Source organism: Falco biarmicus, chromosome 7, assembly GCF_023638135.1.
Source record: "Falco biarmicus isolate bFalBia1 chromosome 7, bFalBia1.pri, whole genome shotgun sequence".
NCBI lineage: Eukaryota > Metazoa > Chordata > Aves > Falconiformes > Falconidae > Falco > Falco biarmicus.
The window spans coordinates 13,498,668-13,519,119 of NC_079294.1; the positions used below are offsets into that span (position 1 = coordinate 13,498,668).

General features: G+C 37.4%; 1 protein-coding gene across 1 annotated transcript in view; it reads right to left on the reverse strand.

Moving 5' to 3' along the window:
• The window catches only part of NUBPL (NUBP iron-sulfur cluster assembly factor, mitochondrial), an 86,302-nt gene that overhangs the window by 16,988 nt on the left and 48,862 nt on the right, over positions 1-20,452 (reverse strand). Inside the window, exons 7-8 of the mRNA XM_056345323.1 lie at positions 15,508-15,601; positions 3,323-3,408 (exon numbers count right to left, since the gene is read on the reverse strand). Coding sequence (XP_056201298.1) covers positions 3,323-3,408; positions 15,508-15,601 — 180 coding nt within the window. The remainder of the gene's footprint in view (positions 1-3,322; positions 3,409-15,507; positions 15,602-20,452) is intronic.

Below are 20,452 nucleotides of genomic sequence, written 5' to 3' on the forward strand. Positions count from 1 at the left end.
AGTCAGTAACAACTCTCATTTCCCAGCTCAAATACTAGATCTGGAACAGCTTCAGTTGTTACTCTTTCCACAAACTATCCTGTAAGCACGTGTGAATCCTATTCTAGTCCTTAGTGAGCTTCTCTCCCGTACATTCCTCTGCAAACTTGGCTCAGTAATGACATGAAAACCGGTGTGATGAGATGTACTGCAATACAGGAGCTAACCTCTGGTAGCAGAGGAGAGGAGAGTTATAATGCACAGAACTGAATTTCATTTAGTCAAATTGTTATTTTAAATAGTGAAGAGATATCTATCAAGAAGTAACAAGAAACTAAGAAACCTTTCATTATAAATTATCTGCACATCTACTGTTTCTGAATGTTTACATATTTCTTATGTGCAATTAACCTTTTGGTTACAAAACAAATCATGCTGAAATGCGAATACTACTACCTTCCAAGTTAAAGAAAATACAGTAAGAAAACAAAAGCCCTCTGTCTTTACACAAGGAGACAATTCCTTAGAAACCTACTTAAGTCATTCACTGTACTAAAGGACGGATGGCACGGAGGGGCAGCTCCAGCCTGATGGGGACTGAAGTGATCAGCGTTACAGTTATGCAGTCTGCCATCAACTTCCTATGTAAACACCCATTAGTCACTTGACATTTTAGTCTTTAAGTAAACATGCACAGTAATATTTCTGTCTTCCTACCTTGTGTCTTGTAACAAGCAATTTTTTTTACTCTAATGTCTGCTACAAATATGAAGCCATAATCTTGGCTAGGTACTCTGGACACTACAGAAATACCAGTAAATACACAGCTAAATAAACAATTTTAGTACATTTTAGAAGGAAATATATAGCTGAGTTTATATAAGCTGTTTTTTGAAACCTGTGAAATCCACAACATAACCTTCCAATTCAAGGGAACTACCAAAAAAGTTGCAGATTTAACTAAAAATCTTTTTCTTTCAGGGATATGATTGATAAGATAACTATACTGAACCGAACTCAATTTCAGCAGGTGAAAATAGGCAATTTTTTCCTAAATACTCAAAGTTATTAACTTATTTTTTTTTGTCACCTGCCCAGAGCAAGCCTCTGGAATGCATAAAAACGATGGCCAAACTCACGTAACGTGTGATAATCTTGAAACTTGTTGTGATAAGAGTCAGCATCACTTTGCAAACTCCTTCCTTACCAGCTGTGCTCCACTGCACGACAGCACTCCTAATGACTATGTTCTAAGACTGAAAATACAACTTTTGCATTGTAATCCTAATTCTAACACTGACTCTCATTGCCAGCTCTTCATTAGTTCCTTCAGTCACTCTAATTTCAATGCAGTAAAGGACAAACAAAACAATGTTAACAACTGTGACTTTACTGTTGTAATACTACATATGTCATTGGAGCCTTTGGTAACTAATGACTGTGGAAGCAAGGGCAAAGTGGTGTATGTATGCCTGTATGTACAAGGGAGAGACCTCAGTTCACAAAATAAGCAAGCATATCCAAAGACTCGGAACTCAGCAGCCTACAGACTCTCTGCTTTTTTGAAAAGACTCTTTGCAAGTGATTTTTTAAAGACGAGATTGAAGATTTTAAAGATCAGTCAATTATGTAATCAGCATACGCAATTTTAGCACAGTCCTATGGACTGCACATCTTTGTTGTAACCCTCAGGTTTGAAGCAGTCCATCAGAAGTTACCTAAGTAAACTTTCTGTAGATCCTCAGATTTAGGTGACACTTAGAAATGGAACACATGGGCAAGAGCTGCTTTAACACTGACGCGAATGATGCGTCTGTACTGACGTATATACAAGGTTAGAATAACATGAAGCAGCACCACAAAAAAGGTAAGCCCTGATGACTGGTTCAAGTGCACTCAAACTCAGCATCTGGTGCAACATCTTCACCGTGACTTTTCCTTTGGTTTAGAAAGATCTGAAAATTCCAATGAATCAAAACAGATCATATTTAATATCTTATCTACCACTAGGCAAATCAACAGCAGTCACGCCTATGCTAGCTAGATTTTTTTAGAAGCCGTTCCCTTCAAACAACATTGAACAAAACAGACTTGAAAGAAATCTTGGTAATTTCAGATTAAATAAAAAAGAAAATTCAGTAAAGTACTACCTCGAACATGGTTTTATTTGAAGAAAATAATTTTGCATAATTTTAGCAAACCCAAACATAAAATAAAACCAAAACATGCCATATGTTATTATTCTGTTATATATATATATATTTGTTTTTCTTCCAGTAGCAAATTATAAATGCTACTGTACTTTCTTTTTGGTGCAAATATCCTCAAGGAATAACAATAAGGAATTTATCACTGTTATTTCTTTGGTTAAGCTATTCTGTAAATTAAAACAAAAAGGGAAAGCAGTCACTTCAAGGTTTCTGTTAAATTTTTTTAGATTAAAAAAGCTAGTGCTATCAAAGAAATTTCCTTTCTCAATAAAAAGTAGAAGTACCTTCACACTGGTAAGCAAGAAAAAATGTGTTTTTTTTTTAAAGTACAGTAAACAGTAAAGAAAAGCCATTTAAATTAGGAAGCATTTCAGTTTATATTTTCTCATCAACTGCATATTTCAAATAAAAAATTAATCTCTTCACAAACATACTCCAGAGTATAACATTCTGTTACTTAGCAACTTGTAGCACACACAGAAAAATCGAGTCAAAGATGTCACCCTGTTTAATATTTTCTCCCAATCCATATGAATATTGCAGATATTTTTAAATTTTCCATTTCCCAAACAAGCAAGCTACCATATAAGCTATAAGCCTCATGAAAAACAAGGCAATATAGACATCCTTCTACTTGTGATAGTCACAAAGCCCTTGAAATGGCAAATTATGTGCATCTCTATCTCCGCAAAAACTTAAAATTTTCTTCTTAAAATGTACCAATACATGATTTTTTCCACATTTCAATACATTTTAGATTTTAAGTTCCAACACAGACAGTGCTGAAGAGGACACATAATGAAGATATAGTAAGACAGTACAATTGGAAACCACACATTACTTTCTAAGACACACTGTTTGGCAGTCTGACCCATTCCAGTTGATGAAACAAATAGATTTAAAAGAAATCAACTTCTGTTATGACCTCAGCCTGAGAAAATGCCTTCCCTTCCCTGTTAAAGCAAGCTCTTGATACAGATATAAAGATGGAGTCTAATCCTTTTTTTTTTTTAAACCAAGAATTATTGAAATTCAAGTGATTCCCAAATGGTTTGTTCATCTATTGCAGTACATGGAATTTCTCTTACATTTTAGGAAAAAAGTCTACTGGTATTTTTAACTTAGATACTTACAGGTACTTGGACTTTTCTAAACATATCAGCTCCTTTGCGTGCATCCAATAAAGCCACGTCTTGTGGAGTGGAGATGATGACAGCTCCTGGGAAAATGAAATATGAAATACCATTAAAACGTGTATTATTAACTATACTGTTATATATTTTGACTATTTAGTACATACTACTACATTCAAAGGAGTCATGCATGTTTGGGGTTTTTTAAGTTAAGAAATTAAAGTATGCTAAGTTTTTTTTTTTATAATGCAATGACCATAATCACTGAGGTATGATAAGAAGTGATAGAAATAATTTGGACAGTTTCATCCCAAGTTTTTCTGTGTAGAAACCATTCATATTTGCTAAACGAGAAAACTGATCTAGCTGTCATACTACCATGGATAGAAGACAACATGGTCCACATGCTGACAGGTTGCAGAGATGGTACTCTGGAAACATCCACGCAGGAACTGCCCCATGCCATAATTACATCTGAAAGCTTTTGATTTAACAAATACGCCTTGTCCTAAAACCAAGAAGCAGCTGCCAGTAATCAGACTGTTGCTTTCTGAACCTGCTACATTTCCTGACAGAAGCGTTGACAGGCACAGTCTTGAAGTGTGTTACACTAGACAGAACACCGGTGCATTTGTGTGAGCGATACCACAAAATGAGAGGCCAACTCATGCACGCTTGCACGGGGTTTGAATGATGTGTAGTACTGCTCATTGTTCAGACATGGCTCCAGGTTACCTGCTAATTAGTGCTCCCAAGAGTTATTAAGCATGTAAACCAGCTAGAGCTCTTTGTCAAAGGTTAGATTCTAAAGTAAGCCTACAGCTTACTATACTATACTATTTTATACTACTTCTTAATTAATACAGCCTGCAAAACCAATACAGATATCATAATATTCCGTATCACTTCACAAAAGCATCTTTCTGTATAGGCTCAGGGATTTTAATATTTCTTCAAAACTTGCATGAAGAATCTGCTCACACTTCTCCCTATTTTAGAAAAATGCAGTGTAAAAGAGGATATTCGGGGTCAGTTGATTAGCTCTGGTTTCACAGTGACCATCCAGCAGCCTCCAAAGTAGCTGTTATGAAAGTACCTCTGCAGAGCCATGTTAAGCCAACCTCGCACAACAAATATATGCCAAACTCCACACGAACAGCAATTACAACCATTTTAGATGCACAGGACAGTTTCCTACTGGGCCTGCAGTTCCCCACCCTTGGCGTACATGGCAAACAACACTGGCATTGCTGGCAAGGGCCAGAGCACCAGGAGCCTTGGCATCCTGAGAGCACTTCCAGCTCTGGCAGCGCTGGGACAGGGCACCCTGCCCCTCAGCACCAGCCCCATGCCATCCATCGGCTGCCGGGTGGCATCCTGCCTGCAAGCCAGCCGTTTCCAAACACTGCCTGAGAGCCTGTCTGAATGTTTTCAACCAGTGTCTTAACCTCTGATTTGTGAAAGAAAAATACAATCTGGCACCTCGTTCCTGAAAAGCTGCCAGTCTCTGCCTTACACAATATTAGACACAAGTCCAAAAACTGAACAGCATATGTAATGTACTAAGCAAAAGCAATTTCCCTATTGTTCACTAAAACGCTGGCATCTGAATAATTTGCTGCTTTTCCCAAGCCAACCTGTTTCCAATGGCATCACAAAGCACAATGGGGAAACCTTCCAGTTACATCCAAGTCACCTTAGCCCCTTGTCTCACCAAGTGTAGGGTTACACTTTACAGCTGACGTGGAAATGCAGGGCTAATTCCACAAAACAAATGCCCTTCCCTAAAGCACAGTCCACAAGTAATTTACACTCAATGTCCTCGAGTTTTCTGCATATTTGTAAAACAAAGATCTTTCAATACTTGGACAAAATGCTTATTACTGCTTTCATTTCAAATAAAATTGAAAATTTGTGACTTACGTATATACACTCATGTTAGCTGTTTCACACTTCTTATCATACTCTGAAGATGCTTGCTCAGCATTCCCTGGATCTTCAGGTAGAAGCTAATATATAGTCAACAAAACTGAAGTCTACATTTCCTGGTCCATTATTAGTTTTTTTAAGAGTCCATAACTGGCACGGCATGAAGGACAGAGACTACCCACAATGAAAACATCCACCAGAACCACAAGCAGCTTATTTGAGAGATTTTTGACTAACAAATTCACATCCAAGGGGAAAAAGTTAAAATGCCAAAAAGACCCAATGGTACATTGCAGGGTTCAGGCTCCCACAAACACCAACTTCCTACACAAGAAACTTTGGAAATACACAAGTTAAAGTTATGCTTGCGGACAACTTGCATGGCTTATTCCACAGAATGAAAGCCGGCATGCTCAAGAAGCTGCTGCTGAGGGTGTAATAGGTGTCTCTCTCCTGCTTTCCTTTTCATTCTGAGCTGGATTACAGACAAAATTTATTCACAGCCAGCTTGCGCTGACTTATACCAACACCCTTTAAAATAAGTATCTTTTCTCTTTCTCTGGTACAACTGCTAGTCCAGCAAACCCAACCTGAAGTTCAAGAATTCAAATTATTAGCAGCATTATTTCCTTCACTAGCAACCAACTATACAAAATGAGACTTTTCTTGGTGCTCCCCTCCCCGAATAAGTTTGCATATGTTTAATTCAGAAAATGATTCAAATGAGCAAGAAAGAACACAGCCCACACTTCCTTTGCTATCTTGGCTCTACATGGTTAACAGGAGTATCAAACAACAGAGAGTTATTTTGATCATTAAAGTAATGAAATATGACTGCATTCATGTACACAGTACGTCTCTTGAAGCAATACGTGCCATGTTTACACAAGCCTCTGTCTGAACGAGGCACACTAAGGCTGACAAATTGAACAGAGAAACTGCGGAAAACATAATGCTATCACACTGCACATTAAAACATACTACAAATACTATGTTTGCAGTTGCGTGCAGAGGAGTAATTTCTGTGCCTTGAGCATACTAAGGATATCTAAGTTGAGCACATTTAGGTTTAACTGACATACCTACTTACTCATGCATTCCATTTACTTTTGTAACTTCACCGTATTTCAAAGCTGATGCATGTTGCATTAGTAAAAACTATGCTAACTGTATCTTTAATCCTTAGCATGCATAATATAGAGAGACAGAACTAGCAGAAGCCTGTAACACTGATGTTTGCCTTTATTTTTTAACCCCAGGTCCCTAATCCTCCATAAAAGAAAAGTGTGCCTACACAGCACACTGGTACTCACCTTTCTGCTGGACTGTTTTTCAGGAAATTACAAGCAATGAAACAGCTTACAATTTCTCTGTATAGAAAATACCACCTATATTCACTACATCATTAAGGTTTGCATTAGATGCTCTGGGTTACAAGGCATAAGGTAGAACCTCTCCAAGCCTTAGCTACAGCCAATTTGTACCCAAGCAAAAACAGGCAGGTCTAAAAAGCAGCTGATAAGCAGCAGTTCAGAAGGTCTACCTTAGGATGAAAAGGATCACTCTAACATATTCTTTATTCCCTCCAATGCCTTTAAACACAGACTTCAGAAACACAGGCTACCTGAACAGATGAATAAGGATCCCTCCACACACAAGTATTAGCCTGTGTCTTATATCACCTTGACACTTCTTACTAACTTAGCAAATAACGCCACCTCAAAACATGGAGTGTAACTGACCAGAAAGACCGACAAACAGAGTTCTGGAGGACAGAGACAGAAAGATATACTGCGTTTTTCTGTAATTGCATCTGCTGACTGACAGGCAATGAACACTCTTGCAAGGAACCACATCCAGGCCTTAGTGCAGCTGTGGATGGCCGATCTGACCACACCACTCATGCACTTTTACACCTTTTGCTGCCTTTTCCACTGCAACTTCAAACTCCTACGCAAGACTTTCAAGTTATAAATACCCTGGTGAATCTGAATCTGCACTGTGGATCTCTTCATAGTCCCTCTCATCTTCTGCTAAATTTGTTATTTCATAGATAAAATGTACCTGCAATTGCAGATACAGTTTGCACTTGAAGATGCAGAATATAGTGGAAGAATGAAAGCCTTCTGTCTTTCCTAGAATTTCAGCTAGCAATGATTACAGATACATCAACATTAAGAAACTGTGCACCTCCTTGGATAAACCTTGTAAAGAAGTTCCTTTAGGTTCTGTGTGTGACATTTCATTACAACTAGTAACTTAAAAGAACCACTAGTGTGATCTACTCTTAAGGGATCCTTACTTGAGACTCATCATATAGCTCAGAACTGTCCCAATAGCCAGATCCTGGGTGTCACACCTCCAGCCTGCTCACTACCACCTTCTTGGAAGAGTCTTTAATCAACTGCTCAGACAATGTATGTTTCTAATACCCACACATCCTTTTCTGCCCACGAACTAGTGGTAATTAGACACTGGGACACTACCACCTTGCACACATGACAAGAGGACATAAATCTTAGAGCAAGCTTCTTCCTCCTGGCAAGAGGAACTGTCAGCGAAACCAACGAGGAGAGGAATATCACAAGCTGGATAAAGCTGTCACCCTGAAGTTAAACTGCCCTCATCTAACTGATCAGTTAAGTATTGTAATATCCATTTCACACTAGATGACATGGAGAAAGGTGTGCAAAGACAACTGTGTTAAAATGTTTGGGTTTGGTCACGGCGAATTGAATATGTATGTCACAATAATGCAATTTATGAGGCAGTATTTATTTAGCAGAGTGAAAACACTGAAAAAAAATGTAGCAATATCTGTAAACAAGCATTACGTGCAAAGTATAGGCATAAAATAAAAAGCTACTCTCTCACAGACACTGCCACTTTACACTTTTCCTTAGCTAACTGAAGTAGCATTTTTCTGCTCTACTCCATTCTACCTCCTGCTTTCAAGGGCATTTACCAATCATGTCCAGATTATGAGCACTGTACCAGGCAAAACCAAAGTCCAAACAGTCTCTTTTGACAAATGAATATGATTTTTTTTTTTTTTTTTAAAGAGAGGTCCTAATCCAAAGAGGAGAACTGGGTGAAGGAGTGACCCTACTACAGAAAAAAAGACAACACCTCCAAAACCCATCCTGTTTTTTTACTATTCTTCCTCCAGAGGTGGGGGTGGTAAAAGGGTGAATTTAAACATTTATTTTTTCATAAGAACGAACTAAAGGAGAGAATGCAGAACCATTATTCATATGGATTTCTCTTGTCTTTTGCAATTGTCAGCTGAACACTATGCTCATTTATTCTTCCTATTCAGAATAATTGGTTTAAAAAAGAGGAGGCAATTGCAGCTAATCTAGTACTTAAACTTAGCTACTGTTGCCAGACCTCAGAGAACCTCAGTTTTTGAAGCCTGTATAACTCACAACTTTCTTCCCCCAATAGCTGGAAACTATTTTTCAGGAATGATAAAATTTAAAGAACTTGCACTGAATATACTATCGCTTCAGCTTGGGCAGACAGTGTGTGTTAAATCAATCTCCATGAGCCAAGAGTTAAATTTAAATTTATACTTAAACACTGTGAGGTATTAATGTGTAAACTGATACAGCATTTTGGTCTCTAAATTAAGTTTACAGAGTCTACCAAGTCTGACACTTCATACTGGTACCAGGAGTGTCCAAAGCTAAGATAACCCTGATGATATTTGCATTTGTCAACTACATTTTTTCTGACAACAGAAGCAAACTAATTCAGCATACAAATTATATTTGGATGAATACAAAGAACTATTTTTAAATTTCCACCAGTGTGACCAAGTTGTTTCTGTTTGTCAATCTAGCCTAAACCTATGTGCATCTCCTATCCTGTATTTTTTTAAAATGTCAAAATACAACGTTAAAGAAAGAGTAAATCTACATAATAATCTGGTATTAAAAATATTTGCCATTCAAAAATAGATCAAGGAAATTTTACTATTACCCAGATGGCTTACATAAAATACCTTCAGAAATTTACTGTAGAAACTAACTATATACCTCCTCCACAAAAGGAGAAAGCAAGCTCAGAAACTGAGAAAAACCTTGTGGATTGTTGTTAAACTAAACGAAAGAAGACCAGATGCCTTGCACCTGTGATTTGCATCAAAGTAAGAGAGATTCAACAAAGGGCAAACAGACACTTACACAAAGAGCAATGACAGAATACATGTACCTCTCTAATCTTACACTATATGCTACACACAACTTGTATTGCAGCATGGGGTTTTTTGATCATTTCTCTTCAGAAAAGACAAGAGAACAGCACCATACCTACTCAGCTTGCAATTTCGGTTAATTTTAAAAGACACCTATATCTTAGAAATCACAATTCTTTTTCACCCTAATTCATGCACAGTTTTATAAAACATTGACAGTATTTACTTTTTAAAAAGCTTATTTGAAATCCTATTAGTGCTGGTTTTAATGCTCGTTTCTGAACAGTCTACTCATCACCTGAAACTTCCTGTTCTTGCACATGATTATATGTTGAGGCAGGATCCAGTTCTCCTAAATCCCACACGCTGCTGTAAAACAGTTGCGTACAAGGCTAACCCTGCTCTGTGTGACACTCATATAAATATGAGTAAATAGTTTGGTTCACCAGTTTGGTATGTCACATTTCATTCAGAATTTTAAAATGCCAAGTGTCTTCAAGTTAGTGGCATCTCTCTACTCCTTCCCCTTCAATACATGTATCTAAATAGAAGTAAGACTTTTAATGCTTAACCAGTAAAGACAGAAATACACCTTTTGTTTTTATTTAAACCTAACCATCAAAGCACTGCCGTCAAAAGAAACCCTATTAATTATGATTCTTTACAAATTTTTATTTGAAGTAACAAAAACTCCCTGTATTACTTCCAAAAGGTGGGAAAATCAACACCACTGAAATAAAACACTAAACCGTTTACCTCTAGGTCTCCTTTACAAACACAGTTTAGTCTAGTGCTCACTACTGTAATTATTATAAGATTGTTCAGTAAGATGTGAAATTATTTAGTTGTCTCAGTTCACTTCCCACTGGACAAGTGTATATTTCTAATGGTTTTCACTGCCATGGCATCTCAATATCCAAAGCAAAGAGCGGTACGACAAAGTTTAGCAGATGAAACAATTGTAGTATTAACCTGGAGTCAGTTTTGTCAATTGAGACAGAGTGTCAGTCCCAGGGCTGTCAAGCTGTAACACTTCACTAACACAAACTCCACTTACACATTAATAAAGAAAGGGCAGTAGACAGCCAAATTTATTTACTGGTCAGCCCCCACAATGCAACTTCTCCACAAGTAAGAAACACGTGTGCAAGCCTCTGGGGTTGCCTCTTGAACTGAGATGCCCTTGCTGCTGCCCACACAGACTGCACTCTAAAGAGACAGTATGATAAACTTCTCTCTCAGTCTTCAGGGCAGCTAACTCCCCATATCCAATATTATTTATTAATTTTGTTTACTGCTCCTTTATCTAAATAATCAAACAAATGCACACACTTACATTTCTCAATTTAGCAGCTAGATAATGCAAAGCAATCACAAGCCTTATTTCTTCGTAATATCATTGGTTTATGCTATATCTTTATACTAAACATCATAATGTCATTAGAAACCCCTTGTGTTTTAAAAGCTAGAAAACGTGTAAGGATGCTTCAAACCTTCCCAAGCATGCATGTTCAATACATGACAAAGAACCCACTTCTGGACATCTCATGCACAAGTTGAAACAGAAGGACAAAGCAGAAGTAAAGAAGTAGAACTACATATAATTAAGTAACAACAGACCATAAAGACACAGATTTTTTGTCTAGACTGACCCTGGATTTCTATTTGGAAAGCAGACTTGCATCTGGAGAAAGAAGTAGTGGTTGAGCAGAAATACACATCACATTTTCAAGTTTTCATATCATTTCTCATCTACTACTTTGTTGAAGAATGAATGCAACATGAGAAAAGTTACAGATTAAAGAACAATATGCTAAATAAGATGCATGTCCTTGTAAAGTGACTAAGAATTATAAAATAAAACCAGAAAGTTACAGTAGTTTCCTTTTCATCATATTTAACAAAGTACCCACGCAAAACTGTCACTCCAGCTGAAGTTGTGTAAGGCTGATATTCTCTTCAATGACAGTAAGAATTTTAAGACATATTGTGGTGTTTGCTTTTACACATTAGGTATTGCTCTGATATCTTTTTGACTCAAGAAAGTTATGTTACCTGTGATTGGGGGTGGGGGGTGGGTGTGTAAGTCTTCTAAAATTAAAATCCAATACCATTTCACACATCCTATCAGTCCCTCTCATTGTCAGATGTTGCAATACTACAGTCTACAGTTTTTCATGCCCCATCTGGGCAAACCCACCCCCGACAAAACACATTTATCACTGTTCTTTCTCACATTCAGGAAAATCTGTGAGTGGCTGGCAAAATGTGCGTGCAGGTTTTGTAAACTTGTTCAGAGACAGAATAAAAATTTTCTACACTGTCTGTCCTTAGGAAGCCACAGATAAATAATGAAGAAACCGTAATGCAATTACTGTATCTCACATATGCATGCATGCAAATCAAAGTACAACTTTCATGCAAACTAGATAATGCACTTCTAAATGTACTTAACTAAGATATATATGCTGTCTCTGAGTAAAAAGACAGAAATTATGCTACTAACACCGTGACTGTCCAAGACATCTTCAAACAATAAAGAAAGAACAAGAAAACTGGAGAGGGAACAGAATGGTACAACACAAAATACTTTCTGTACAAAAAAAAAAAAAAAAAAAAAAAAAGGAAGACAACACACAGCTTAGAAACATGAATTGCAAATGAAGATGGAGCCCACAAAACCAGCAGAAATCTGTAGACTGCTTCAAAGACATCATCGTTGATATCTGTAACACTATCTTCCATACTCTTGAAAGAAACAGGACCGAAGAAAATAAAAGCATGCTAAACAAGGCCAGGGACTGTCAAAGGGACAGAAACTGAGTAACAAGAGTAAAAGAAGAAAGCACAGTTCAAGCTGTAACGCAAAAAAAAAAAAAAGCCCTTCCAATGAGAATGAAAAATACCCACAATATACAATAGAGAAAATTCTTTATAAATCACTAAAATTCATTGAGCCAGTAAAAACACAGGGAGCTACAAATCTTATCACTCCTTGTCTGCTGAGCTGGTCTTCATCAAAAGCACAATACACTTGCTTTTTTAAAACTGAAAGAGCTGACCTCAACACGCTCAACAAAATGAGCTAATGGGAAAGACAAATGTAAAGTGGTTCTATCATTCCTAATTTTATGAAGTTAGGATTGACAAAGTAAAAGATTAACTGAGCAACTATGGTAACAATGTAAAGTCATTTCAGAATTCAAATCAAAATGCTGCCTTCAGTCAGGAAGCTGTAAAAGCGCGTATTTCTACAAATTAAAATTAAAAAACGCCAGAAAGCCACAGTGAAGAGTTTAGAGAAAGATATGGGCAAGAATTTACCCACTTTTACAGCATATCAAGAAAATCTGCATTGCTTATTGTTGTTTTAAACCTGTTTTCCTTTTCTTTTTTAAATCAGCATCTTGTCTACTTTGAGTTGCCCCAAAACTGATTCAACAGGTATGAAAACCACAGGTTTCTGACAATCATATGGAAAACTAATGAAAATACTGAATTAAAATTATTTCCTCTTAATTCTTCGCTTTGTTACACCTACACAAGAATGAGGACATTGCTGACTTCAGCAAGAAAATCCAGCTTTTTTTAACTTGTTTTGCTTTTGTTAACTTCTATTACATTCCACAAAGATGTAGGTATTATGAAAAAAAACCACAAATTAAGGCTTCCATCTACTCATGTAGTACACCAGTTAGCAAGATCGTGCTACCTTCCACAGACCTTCAAAGCTTGAAAGAAATACAGGATTAAACCACTTTCCTCCATCACCTCTCTGTCCCAGAGGGCTCAGCGCACCAACAACACAACCACTCACACTTCTGAAGACAATGTAGAATTCTGTGGGGAAAGGGCACAATAATCCCTTGAAGATCAAGAGCATAACAACCTTTTCCATTTTAAATTAGGGTATTTAGGCGCACTGTAGTTAATAGCAATTATCAATACCCATCATACTTCAAAAAAATCAGAATCCACAAATATAAAGCGACAGTTCTTTAATTAATAATTTTACCGCCCTTACGTACAAGATTTAATGTGAAGTTCTACCTTACCAAAAGCTTCCATACACTGTCATGCTTCACCTCACTGCTTAAAACCTTGGGAGTGAAAGGCCCTCCTGCTTTGCTACTCACAGTTGCAACCTACTGAGCACTATATTGAAGAAAATGGGTATGAATCATGGTTTGCTTTTCACATGCTCCAGGTCACAGATAAGCTAAGGCACTAGAAGCCTCCTCTTCTACTACTCACAGAAAAAAAAAAAAACAACAAAAAAACAAAAACAAAAAACCACACCAATCATTAAATCCTTCATCACAACTCTGTTGATTTGCTGTCTTCCACCACTCAACGTAATCACACCAGAGAGAACTTCTCATGGTTATTAACAGTTTTGGGACCAGAGTGTTACAGCTGAGTTAGCATGTGCTTTAACATTTGAGTTTTGTATGTCAAAAGATTTAAGTTTTTCTGAACCTGACATCATGGAAGATCATGAGATATCACCACGCAGCCTTAACACTAAATTTAACTATTTCTCAAAATTTTTGACTTGTAGATATGAGTAACTGTAGTTATCATGTATAATTGCAGCTGAGATATGACTGTGTTAAGGAGAAGACACAAGCTGCTGCCTGATTGTTAAAGGTCTCCTTTCATTCCTGTAGACTTCACTGTGCTGTAACAGCAGTGATCATTTTGCTGTGAAACTAGGAGATATGTCCCAAAATCTGTTAGCTCTACTGCCTTGATGTATGGGCATGTCTACAACGCCACCAGTCCTTCTACCTGTACCTGTAGCTAATCTTTTATCCTAGTCTATAAAGTTTTAGAGATGCACAATTCTTTACTCACTAAACTTATAAGGCAGCCTGGTAAGAGTTCTACATGCAAGTGAAATACTTGGACAAGTTTAATCTTTAGTTGCTTCACTTCAGTATGTTACTGCCACCAAACTGCAGAGAGAAAGGAGTGTTGGAGGGAACCAGGGCTTGCTGGCACGCGTGAGCCAGTCTGCACTCAGAAAAGAATAGGAGCAGTAAAAGATGCTACCATTTGGGGTTTGCATCCATTTATTTATGATACCACCAAAAAGTGGAGCAAGCAGTCCCACTGATTCCTTAATAACTCAGAATCACAAACTTTCTGGTTGTTGGAAAAGGTCTCTGGAGGTCATCTCCTGACAACACTAGACAGGGTCAGCTAAAGCATTCTTTAGTACTATCAGGACAACTGCCAAGGACAGAGATCCCATGGGCTCTTTGGGTAAGATGTTCCAGTGCTACACTATCCTCCTGGTGAAAAGCCACTGCAATTATTAAATTACGCCTGGAACCATAAGTATTGCTTTGTCTCTTTTACCACTGAGTCCCTAACATCGATTGTGTTGGCTATTGACAGCTGCTTCTGTTGAAGTATGTCAGGCAGGTAATAAACCATCACTGTCTATCAGATCTCATGAGATGCTCAGCATTCTTTCAGAAGCAGTATTTCTAACTCCCACTGAAACCAACGAGATTAGAGGGCTGCCTGAATACCTCAGGACTGATTTGTCGAAGTTTAAATCCACTATCAAAAGTTAAATTTGTAACACGAGAGGAAAAAGAATGCATTAGTGTATTACAGTGCTGCATATGTTATCTGAATAAATGTTGTGCATTAACAGTGTTGTCAAGCTTCTAATTAAAAAGCAAGCGCAAAGACAAATTATTTTAAAGTATTGGCTTTACTATGCAGTACATACAGACAAAGAAAATATTTTCTACTACCAACCCTACCAGGTTTTGGCATGACTGCCTTTTCTTCAAGTACTGCCACACTTGACTTCTCAATCTTTTCAAAACTTAGCTTAAAAGAAAGTAACACAATCAAAACGCTAACATGTTAAAAGCCACTGACAGTGTTTTTTATCACCACATGACTGACAGAACAGTTTCTTAGTGCCTTAGAAAGACAATTAAAAGAATTTTTGACCAGCATGTTAAAACAAGATTTTTCAAAAGCTACTGAACTTAACTAACTTCAAATCTCTAAAATGGCCAAGCAATGCACCTACCTGCAATTGGAATATTCTGTGAGACCGACAGCTGTACATCTCCAGTCCCAGGTGGCATGTCAATTACTAAATAGTCCAGTTGACCCCAGTCAACCTAGAAGACAACAATTAGAATGTATGTTGGAGGTCTGAGGTGTTTTTATTTAAGGCACTTTGTGTTTTATTGCAGTCCTTTGTTTCCTGTAACATAAAGCAAGTGAACCAAGGACACCTCGAAAGAATGATACTGATACGCCCTTTTAGTCACGCTTTCAGTACAGGATCACGACATTATTTTTCTAAGAGGTGCAATCTTTGCTGATCACTCAAAACTGTGAGTGCAACTTTATTATTAACTTTATGAGCACAATGCTTATTGAATTAATTCTCAAAAAAAAGCAGCAATTCAATTTAAGACTTTTACTTTGCCCTGCTTAATCACAGGTTAGAAGCAAAAGTCAGGTAAAATTCGGGCTCAAATTCCAGGGTTTGTGCAACAGACATGGCTTCAGAATTGTTTCCATTAATTTGAAACAATTTTGCTTGCTTCTTATCACTTTGAAACTACATATAAATCTTCAGTAACCTTTTCTGGTTTCTTCTTGCAAAGTTAGAGCTATCGGTACTGATTTTTTTCTAGGAAAACAACTGCTGTTGGGAGAAAACAAACAAAAAAACCCCAAAAACCCCAACAGATTTGTAAATGAAAATTACCAGGAATGATTACACAAGCTTACAACATACCTTAGACATCACACAATAAACAAAGTTTACTGGTTGCTAGGCATCAAATAAGAGTGACCATTAAAGATACTAGGCTCAAATATGAGAATGCTGTGATTATTTATGTTCTTTACCAGAAGAGATTTCCAGGAGAGCCAAATAACTCCCTCCAGAGCACTGTGTACTGCAATAAATGTTCTTTTCATGAGAACAGAAATAGTCCTAGGCCTACTCTATGTAATGTAAAGCCAAGCCATGCTTCACCTAAACATTTCCCAACAGTTTAACCAAGCTTCAGGAGATCCTCAATTCAATTCTGACGTGGTGCAGGTTAGTACCAGTGCACTCGTACTACCCAGCAGCCATGTGCAAGGTCTTTTATCTCTGCTGTACAGAAGCTTTAGAAATCCTAACTACATTAAAGACCACAAATGTCTCCCCCTCACTTTTCTCTCCACAGACATAATGCAGTTACACAGTACGTTTCTCATTCATGCAACGTATCTAAGATTCAATAGTATGAGCTGCTTTAACACAGGAAAATGCCAAACAAGAGCAAGATTTTACGTTCTCTTTTTATTTTACACATTCCCTCAGTGTAATTTTAACAGCAAAAACAACTGGCATTTTGCTGGTCCCTGAGTTATTGTCCTGGACTATTGCACCCTGGCAGGGGAACACTCATTCATTTTCATTCAGTTCTTGTATGGATGATGATCTTCTGGGAAAGCACAAGCGATGTGAAATTCAGACCACTAACACAATGTACCACTCCAGTGAGAAATGGAATTTTTCAAGACAGGCTGATGAAGACAGAAAATTTCAGAGCACTTAAGGGAGAAGGGGGATGGGGAAGGTTAGCTGCAAATTCTAACTTCAGACATCTAAATTAGGCACTGACTGGTACACTCCCCTTTCCTCATTTTCTATACAAAGGCTGCAGGAGTGCTAGATGGTGCTTAAGACAGTCCAGCTGAACAGGAAATGCTACTTCGTTAACCACAGCAAGCACTGCACTTGTACTTACTCACATTTAATGCTGGTCTATATTATATAGGCCTATTTTATACTATCTGTACTTTGTCAACAAAAATGACATATGCCTAGCAATTTTCTAAAAGTAATTAGCATTTGTAATCATATTGAGACTATATAACCCCAGAGAAAAGTTAAAAAATATAAGTATTGAAACATAAACACGGGACAAAGAAGCCAGTTAATCCAGAAGACCAAAAAAACCCAACTGGTTTCTACTTTTGTTTTTCTTAATCTTGCTTAGTTGTAAAGCAAGATAAATGCCAGTGCTGATGAACGCCTCCTTTTCCAGTGAAAATTACTTTGCCCACTTGAAAGCAAACTTTAAATTTCTATGCTTCTTAATTAAAAATTAACCGTTATAAAGGTGACAAACTGAAATTATACAGATGTTCAAAAGTAGTAGTTTACAACATGAGTAAAGTTCCTTAAAGATTCACAACTAAACACACAGATCCTTTATAAATAGTTCAGTGCATAAATCTCAATATGCAAAACCAAACGTTTCATAATAATCACAATCATTTTGAAATGTTAAGTTATAGACAGTTGTACTTTTTAAAAAGTATTAACTCTAAGTATCTCACCCACCCACCCCACCCCCCACCCCTTCCTAAAGGCTGATTCTGGCACCTTTTGTTAAGTCCAAATTTACAAGTACACTAATCATAGTCTCCCTCCTTAAATCCCTCTACAGAAACTACGAATGTTTGGGGGTTTTGCTTTCTGCTTTGCAGCAAGAGGCAGCTCAGAAATACATCTATGATTGGCACAGCACTACTATCATTCTGACAGTTTCCAATAACTTTGTTGGCCACAAACATCTGATTCTTAAAAAACACTTGGATATTAAGTGTTTTTCAGCCCTTTTCTCCGTGAGCTCAAATTCAAGTACTTTTTAGGTACAGCACTGCCTTATAGAGTCCAAATCCCACCCTGATCAGAGGTAACTGTAATTAAAAAAAAAAACACCAAAAAACCAAGAACAACCACCACAGGATTTTTTTTCCCCACAGATAAAAGTTGTCTGGTTTTGCATATATTTGCTGTCCCTAACTTGAAGCTAGCACCTCGTATAGAACAAGGTAACTTTCTGGGCCTGTCCTATAGCTTTTCTTTTCACTCTTACCAGAGGTTCTGCTCCTCCAACCTCTTCAAACACTAGTCTCCTTCATCAAGCTCCGTGTGATCCTCCTACCTAGCAAGCATTACATTTTCCCAAAGAAAACATCTAGACTTATTTCACTACTATGTGGGAAGACCTCGAACACCAGTGCTCAAACCCTTTCCTAGGCATTCGGCTTTGTGAGGAAGCACAAAGTAGTCGCTGCACTTGTCTAAGCAGAGGTAGATGCCTTGGTAAAAACATCTTCATGTGGAATCTTTAAAGTAAAAGAACACTTCTATAAATAGTTTACTGCTTCACAAACACACAAAAAAATTTTTGCTTGAGAAGTTACTTCCAAAATTTATTACATATAGGAAATAGGTACAGAAATCGGAGGGCACCAGAGTTTTCTGCCTCCAGGTTACTTAGTAAGTGACCCTGTAACAACAAAAAGAAATTCCAACATGAACTTTCTGAGTTGTCCTATGAGTAATAATTTTTATTAAAGTTTTAAACCTCTGAAAGCAGAAGTTAATAATGGAATCTTAAGCACATGGTGAATCTCATGGTAAAACTCATTGCTAGGCAACAGGAAAAAAAACCCTGTTAAGCCACAGCACAATTAAATTATAAAGCTTTAATTCATGGTACCGAAACCATGATATTTCATATATTTTCTTCAAATTCATGGATTGAAAAAAAAAAGAAATTATCGGTCTTTATCAAATGACTCGTGCTCCATTATAATACCTACAAATCTTAGCACAGAGAAATGGAGAAGCTCTAACATCCCAGCAGTAATGGAGAGAATGTGTTGCTGCTGTGCAGAGGAGTAGGAGGAAGACAGGCTTTTGTCACACCCATTCAGAAAAGGCAACAGTAAAGCTGTCTAGGTGTGCAAGCGTTGAATGTATGCGAGAACTACTCTCCACACACACCTCTCTGAGTTATGCCACTGCTGGGGTGATGAACTGGTGGAAGTCAGATGGCAAATTAGACTGGGAAACTGCTCCTCTTAGAGCTAACCTTAGTTTTAATTTTGGATGTAGTCGGATAGTTATCCTCACAATTTTATTCTCTTCTTTTTCGTTTGTAATTCAGGATGAGAATAGAGAGCTGCACCATAATAGCATAGCTATAAACACTGAAAAGAACTGAGCTAGTGGTTTTGCCCAGTACTGAGCAGTGTCCTCTAGACATATGGATTTGCTCAGACTTAGGCTGGGGAACTCTGCACCTTGTCTTATTTCTCTCTATACACTTCCTCTTATTCTTTTCTATTCTGCAAGAAATAGATGAACACTGCGGAGTTCCGTTGCTTCTCCATTACTCTCCCTAAGGAATACAGAAGCAGTATGACAGTCTTTTTATTAAATTATTGAATGTGATTTGGAAAGTATAACAATTTGTTAGAGAAGTGTATACATTGTTTGATGGGAGAAGAAATTACATGTCTGTTACTAAATTTCAGCAAAGGGGGGGTAAAGACATTTCTAATTAAATTTAGATCTGGAACATATAATCAGAGGAGTGGCTTTCTGAAATCTACTATTGCCATTCGCTCAACATTATTAAAATGGGACGTATAATCAGGCTGTGATATAACACACCAATTTGAATGCAAATCCTGTTTATATGCAACAATCTACCAAATCAGGACCATTAGCCCTCATGTTCTCAATCAGTTCTGAGAAGTGTGTCTGTATGCAAATGCGGCTGCATACAAGTAAATGAGCTCAGATTAACAGCACATTACAGTAAATTAGTTCCCTCTGCAAGCAATAAGCGGACAGCAGTTACTAAAGCCTGCCTTGTAGCATCTGAAATCTGTCAGCACCTTTGCACGCACAGAACTTTGGCCCTCTAACATATACAGTGTACAAAACATTTCAAACCACAGATATGTAATTGCACTTTCCTTAAGTACAGCATTCATCTTTTTTAAAAAGGTTTAACTTGACATTTATTGTTAAGCAATGTAATTAAGTGCCACGTGCTTCTGTGTGTTTTCCCTTGCTCACAAACACCACAAAGGCTTCTATGTAAATTAGTTTAAATCAATCACTCTGTTTATGTGACAATTCATAATCAAAATACCAG